The sequence below is a fragment of the Sus scrofa genome, chromosome 13, assembly GCF_054392235.1.
Source record: "Sus scrofa isolate SSC_HxYL_T2T_F1_AM1 chromosome 13, Sscrofa_HxYL_maternal_Yorkshire_Landrace_v2.0, whole genome shotgun sequence".
Taxonomy (NCBI): domain Eukaryota; kingdom Metazoa; phylum Chordata; class Mammalia; order Artiodactyla; family Suidae; genus Sus; species Sus scrofa.
Genome location: NC_139395.1, coordinates 221,667,131 through 221,673,975, shown reverse-complemented (window position 1 = coordinate 221,673,975; position 6,845 = coordinate 221,667,131). Strand labels below are relative to the sequence as shown.

The 6,845-nt window shown below is 64.5% G+C and overlaps 1 protein-coding gene across 2 annotated transcripts; it reads right to left on the bottom strand.

Moving 5' to 3' along the window:
• Nucleotides 1-1,153: 1,153 nt before the first annotated feature.
• On the bottom strand, nucleotides 1,154-4,328 carry CRYAA (crystallin alpha A). Of its 2 annotated transcripts, none has more exons than NM_001444962.1 (3): nucleotides 4,074-4,328; nucleotides 2,653-2,775; nucleotides 1,154-1,926 (listed from the first exon to the last, which is right to left on the bottom strand). In NM_001444962.1, exons 1-3 carry the CDS (start codon nucleotides 4,260-4,262, stop codon nucleotides 1,717-1,719), a joined length of 522 nt encoding a protein of 173 aa, NP_001431891.1. In that variant the 5' UTR covers nucleotides 4,263-4,328; the 3' UTR covers nucleotides 1,154-1,716. The 2 variants fall into 2 exon arrangements, with proteins under 2 accessions (NP_001431891.1, XP_084843091.1); XM_084986965.1 differs by having other exon boundaries at nucleotides 1,572-1,926; nucleotides 2,653-2,831; nucleotides 4,058-4,262.
• Between the last annotated feature and the right edge of the window lie 2,517 nt (nucleotides 4,329-6,845).

Sequence of the window (6,845 nt, the reverse complement as noted above, 5' to 3'; positions counted from 1 at the left end):
ACTGATTTTCCAAAATACCCACCCCAGCCCCCAAGAGCTGTGATCATTGGGCGCCTACGCAGGCTGCCCCCATCTCCATGGAGACGGAGGAAGCGGCAGGACCGAGGCAGGACCACCTGTCGGAAGGAGTAGGCAGGTGGGGTGGGGAATCTGGAGACGCTTCCCTGGGGCGAGGGCCTTGTTGAGAAGGAGGCCAAACCCAGAGCTACGAAGGCAAGCGTGTGTGTGTGTGTGTGTGTGTGTGTGTGTGTGTGTACGCTTGCACAAACGCCCTGCTTTCCACTTAAAGTCCGGGTGACAGCCAGTTCCCTGCGTGTTGAACAGAGGTCACTGTTTGAAACCCCCTCGTCCTCCCCTCTTGGGGCCCAGCTTCTCAAGGAGTGTGGGCACCATGCCCAGGCCCATCCTGCCGGGCTCGTCAGGGTCCCCAGAGCGCCCATCTGCACTGCCCAGAGAGGGCCCTACTCTCGGCCTGACCACACCAGCAGGGCCCGGAGGCCGCATCTGGCCGCCCCCCTCGCCGTCTCTGCGGTCACCGAGCAGCGGTCGGGTGCCTGGCTGAGCCCCGCCATCCCCACGTGGAGGCTGCCAGCCTCTGGACCTGTCTCTCAGGGCGGGGTGGGCTGGGCAGGCGGAGGATGCCACCCCCCACCCCGGGCAGAATTCCGCAAGGGCCCCATGTCTGTTCCAGGAGGAGGGAGGCAGAGTGGGGACACCTCCCACCCAGGGCACCCAGGGCGTGACACCTAGCGGAGTGGGCCCTTCTGCCTGTCTATCCTTGTCCCTTAGGGAGCAAAACCTGAGGGAGCCAGGGCAGAAGCCCCCAGAGGGAGGCCAGGGGTCAGGACGGCACAGTCAGGATGGCGCAGCCCCGCCTGGCACCCAGTTCCCACTCAGAGAGAGAGGAGCCCGCCCCCCCCTTCCCTCCACGTTCTCAGAAGCAGCCCCCTCCTGCCCGCACGGCTGGTGTCTCGGGAGGCACTGGGTCTGGGAGCGAGGAGGTGACCCAGTCACTCAGAGGCCACTGGGGCTGAACAGCGACAGGCGGACCCAGCGTCCCCACCCCTCGCATCCCCAGTAGAGTCCCCTTGAGCTTCCCCGTTGCCCTCCCACCCCTGTCCCCACAGAGACAGCACGGCCACCACACAGCAAGTTGCTTGTGTCACCTGCTCTTTATTGACTGCCACAGGCTGCGTCCCCAAGGGTGACCAGATGCCCCGAGAGTGGAACTACGTAGAGGGAGGTTGGAGGGAAGGTGGTTTGAGAGGCACGGGCTGCCGAGAGCCCCGGCGCATGGGAGCCCCCGCTAGATGCATCCGGCGGCCCCGGGCTCGGCATGGGCGCTGGCCACCAAGGGCTGAGATGCACCTGGCTGCCCTGGACCAGGGTCACCCAGAGACAGGGCAGCGAGGGCGCCCTCTGACTGCCCGGCCAGCCTAGACAGCCTGCGTCCTCAGGAGGTGCGGTGTTGCCTAAGGAGCTGGGGTGGCGGCCACCTCCACCAGCTGGCCGGGGGAACGCGGGTCACTCTGAGGTCTCAGCACCTCTGGCTGAGGCCCCAAGCTCTCCAGGCTGCTCTCTCAAACCCTCAGGCCCTCCGGGAAGAGAAGGAAATGGAAAGGAGGAAAGCGGAGGGGCAGACGCCCCACTTTCTAGGGTCCCCAGACGGTGGGCCGCGGGGGCCGCAGCGGGTGGCAGTCGAGGCCGAGGCCGAGCTTAGGACGTGGGCGCGGAGCTGGGCTTCTCCTCCCGCGACACGGGGATGGCCCGCTCGCTGTGGCCGGCGTCCACGCCGGACGGGACCTTGGGGCCGGAGAAGGTCAGCATGCCGTCGGCGGACAGGGAGCAGGAGAGCGCAGACTGGTCCACGTTGGAAGGCAGGCGGTAGCGGCGGTGGAACTCGCGGGAGATGTAGCCGTGGTCATCCTGGGCGCGGGGAGGCCGCGGTCAGAGACACCCTGCAGCGGGCCACCCCCGCCCACTCCAGGAGGCCCTCCTGACCGCAGGAGGGTCGAACCCAGGGTGCTCTCCCAGGGCCAGGGTGGGGCTGGGCCAGGGGCTGGGCCTTGCGGCCTCCCCGCCTCCCCGTGAGCGGTCTGAGCCTGCCCGGGGCCCTCGCTGCCACGGGGTTGGCTTTTCAGTCTATTTCCTTCCGAGATCACCTGAAAGGCCTGCCCGAGCCCTGCCCTCGGGGCCAGCTTCCCCGGACCTGCGACCCCGCAGACCGCTGGGGCTCGGCTCCCTGCCGAACGCCAGGTCAGAAAGTCTCGCCTGGGCCAAGGGCGTCCCCTTCTCCTGACACTCGGGGCCCAGCTCAGCCCCAGGCCAACTCGCTCCTCTCCAGCGGGGAGAGCTCTGGGGAGATCCCCGGTCCCTAAGGGCTGCGAGGCTGCGGGCCCCCCAACCCAGCTGTGCCCCCCGCTCGAGACAGTCGGTCTGAGAGGACGGGGAGCTGGTCCCGCCCGGGGTGCGGGGGGAGCTCTGAGTGCACCCACGTCCCCAGGGTCCTTCCTAACCTCACCTCGTCCCTCAGGCGGTTTGGACGGAGCGGGGGACCGCCTGCGGGCACGGAGGGCTCCGGCAGGGCCCCCTGGGGGGGGGGCGGGGGCGGGGGGCAGCCCCCCGCACGGGGCCCAGGCGGCGCCCGCTCACCTGCCGCTCGTTGTGCTTGCCGTGGATCTCCACGAAGTCCTCCTGCACCTTCACCGTCAGGTCCTCGGGGGAGAAGTGCTTCACGTCCAGGAAGATGACAAACTTGTCCCGGTCGGACCGGACCTGGAACCAAGCACCCGCGTGGGTCTCCCGGGGCTGCGGCTGGGAGGCGACTGGCCGCGGCCCCTACAGAGCTGACCGGAACGGCCGGACTGGGGAGGCGACGTGCTCGCCCCCGGTTGTCAGAGCCGAGGCTGCAGTCGGGGCCCTCACCTCCCCCTCCATGTCCCCACGGGACAGAGGGACCCGTGACTCAGGCCCACGTGGCCACCCAGCTGACCACCAGAACCTCGGGGCCTGGTTGGCAAGGGGTTGGCGGACTGGTTTGGGGTTGAGCGGCTGGTTGGTTGTGTTAGATGGCTGGTAGTGAATTGCGGGGCTGGTTGTAGTTGCAGGGCTCATTACAGGTTGATTGACTGGCTGGTTATGGTTCCTGAGCTGTTTATGGTTGGAGGGCTGGCTATAGGTTGGTTGGCTAGCTGGTTATGGTTAGTGCTTGGCCGGCCTGTAGGACCGAGCACCGGGAGCTGGACCGCTGCCCTTGGCCTCAGCGCTCGCCTCTCTGTAAACAGCCTGGGGCCCCGTCTGTGCCAGACGCGCGGTGCCCGCGGGCCTACACAGGCTGCCAGCTCCTGGCACACAAAGCCCTTTCAGTCCCCTCTCCTGTTCCTGCCCTGGCTCGGGACACTCGTTTGGCCTCCTTTGGCCCCTGGAGTGATGGGCCTTGCACCAGCTCTGGACAAGCCTCTGTGTTTTAGGCAGTGGTAAGACCTGGCGCCTCCAAAAGGCTGGACCCTGGGGGACGGAGGCCAGGGGCCTGCTTGCTGGCCCGTGGGGCCTGGCCTTGGGCTCCCGGGCCAGCTCAGGAAGAGCCCACTGGCTGCAGCTCCACGGCCACGGAGGGGCTTCAAACAGGACCCTCCTGCCGGACTCAGGCAGCGCAGCACACCTGAGGCTTCCTGCTGAAGGGGAAGCACAGCTGCCAAGCGCCAGGCTCAGCCGCCATCGCCCTGCCTCCGAGGGGCTGTCCTTGGGGTGCCTGGCCCACAGCGGGGCATCACCAAGGGTACACTGTCATGGGCTCGTGGGAGGAAAGGACAGGGGGGGCTCAGGCAGCTCCCCCTCCCACCACCCCCAGGGGCTGGGGCGCTCTGCTGGGGGGACAGCCCACCGGGCCTCTGCACGTCCAGGGGGGAAGAGGTGGCAAGAGGGCGGAAAGTGGCCAAAGTGGCCCTGTGGCCATCCCCATCCACCCCACGGCACAAGCCGGTGTCACGTCCACTCCAGGCCGGCCCTCAGAGACCCCGCTCCCCTCGGGCCACGGCCCGGGTGCCCCGGGGGGAGCAGCGGGAAAGCCTTACCTCGGAGACGCCGGAGTCCAGCACGGTGCGGAAGAGGGACTGGCGGTAGTAGGGGCTAATGGTGGACGACAGGAAGGGCAGCAGGTCGTACTCGAAGAGGCCCTCGCCGAAGAACTGGTCGAACAGCCGGCTGGGGTAGAAGGGGCCCAGCGCGCGTTTGAACCAGGGGTGCTGGATGGCAATGTCCATGGCGGACGTCGGCTCTGCAGGACCCGGGGCAGGCGGGGCTCTGGGCAGGGGCCTCTGGGCAGCTGGGTGGGGAGCTGGGACCCGGGCCCTCCCCATATACGCCGGGGAAGAATGGAGGCATTAGGGGGATTTGCCCGGAAAGCGTGAGCTCAGGAGGGCGGCCGCCCCGTCAGCAGAAACGCGGCTGGGCTGAGTGCCCACGTCTCCAGCCCCGCCTGCGGCGCTGAGCCGCCCAGAGCCTGGGCACCAGGCGCACAGCATCCCAAGGGGCGTCTCTCCGCGGGCTCTGTGCCCCACCCTCCAGGGGCTTCTGGGGGTTCTCTCATCTCCCTGTCCCTAGGCCTGGGCCTGTGTGTGCCAGGACCGTGCCTGTGGTCTGCGTATGTGGTCCCGTGGGTCCCACAGCCACTTGCAAGTGGGAGCTCAAAACCCTGTGTCACAGACGGGAAAACAGGAATAGAGGCTGAGCAAGTGGTCCCCAAAGCCCTCGGCTATGCGGTGAGGCTGCATTTGTGTGCGAGTGTGTGTCATTTCAGGGCTGCACCTGCAGCATATGGAAGTTCCCAGGCTAGGGGTCAAATCAGAGCTACAGCTGCCAGCCTATACCACAGCCACAGCCACGCCAGATCCGAGCCGCATCTGCAAGCTACACCACAGCTCACAGCGACACCGGATCCCAAACCCACTGAGCGAGGCCAGGGATGGAACCCGCAACCTCATGGATCCTAGTTGGATTCGTTACCACTGAGCCACAAAGGGAACTCCTGCATTAGGTTTTCAAAATAGAATTAATTACCTCTATTAGTTCTTCCTGATTTCAAAAATTATGCCACTTATAAAACACTGGAGAAAGACGGGAGTTCCCGTTGTAGCTCAGAGGGTTACGAACCCAACTTGTATCCACGAGGATGCAGGTTCGATCCCTGGCCTCACTCAGGGGGTTAAAACTCCGGCGTTGCCATGAGCTGTGGTGCAGATTGCAGATGTGGCTTGGATCCCGCCTGGCTGTGGCCTCAGCTGCAGCTCTGATTCACCCCCTAGCCTAGGAACTTCCATATGCTGCTGGTATTGCCCTAAAAAGAGAAAAAAAAAAAATCTGGGGAAAGACAGAAAGTGCAGAGCGGAAACTAAAAATGGCCTTGATTCCGGCACCGAGGAGCCCTGTTGCGGGGTCCAGGTGCATCCAGAGCTGGAGGCAGGTGTGGTATGGTAAACAGAGAAACCCCACATCCTAGGGTCTCCTGGACACCGTCCCTGCAAACCTGGAGGCCTGGGAATGGACAGAGCCACCGACCTTAAGCCAGGTGCCCTGTCCCTCTTACTGGCCTGGTGCCCGGCTTGCTCCCATCCCTGTGGTCCTTCCAGCTATGGCCCTGCATGCCTTCCAGGGGGGACCTTCCCCACTCAGGGCACTCCTGGTTTTCAGGCTTTCATGTCTTTTAGCAGCTTGGCCCTTGGGGAGCCTTATGCTAACATTACAGCCCTTGCCTGCCTGCAGCACAGAGAAGGGCTCTCCCTCCCGTCTCCAGAGATGCTTCTCATTCTCCCTGTGCCTCCTCAGGTCCCCAGGTAGCTTCTGACCACCGTCCCCCGCCCCCCCTCCCCCCCCCCCCCCGTTTGTGGAGTAAGTGCATCCTCAAAGCCCTCAGAATCCTGGCACATGCACCTCCACACCCCAGACTCTGCAGGTGGGAAAGAGCACCTGCCTGTATCTCAGCAGGACGGCGTCTGACGCAACCAAGACGGGATTGGTGTCAAAAGCGGGAATCCCAGAGCCTCTCCCTGGCAGCCCCTCTCCAATAAACAGCGCATGGGATCAAACCCTGCCTCCCTGCCCTTGCAGCCCCTCCTATGTGCATCTGGCTGGTGGTCAAGGGCCCAGAACAGTCTGGAGATGCCAGCCTTTGCTCTGCAAGCCTACACCCTCAGCAGGTAATCCTGGGGGCATCAGCCAAATTGGGGTACAGACCATTACTGCTTCGGGGAGTGGAGGGCACCCCCCCTACCTCAGGCCATGCTGCTGGCGACCTCGTGGTGCTTTGAAGCCGTCCTATAAGGCATGTAGGTCCCAACAGCGCCTCACTTCATAGACCCAGAAAGTGGGGTTTAGAAAGTTTAAATCCAAGCCCAGGTCACTCAGCATGAGGAAGGGGAGGGGGCTTCAGTGCAGGCTACCCACCCAGGCAGGGCAGTGGTTAGCCCTACACGGCACGGGTCCCTGGGCTTGGGGAAGGGGGAGGAAGGGGCACAAGCATCCAGCTGGCTGCCTTCTCCGTGGAGAGGGTCCAGCAGGGCCAGGCAGGTGGTCAGTGCCGGGCAGAGCCACGTGGAAGCTTGAGACGGAAGGCAGAGTCGGCAGCAGAGATCCTGTCTTTATTTGTATCTGATTATTTGTTCATCACAAATCATGGCTTTTTGGAAACAGATGTGGTTTGTTTAAGCATCGCATGAGGATGTTGTTGATGCTGATGACTGATGGGCTCCCCTGACACTCGGCACCTCCCCACCCTGTTCCTGGCCATCCAGGTGGTCCTTCAAACAGGCTGGGGGCTGCAGGCAGGGGCTGGGCACAACCTCAGCGCA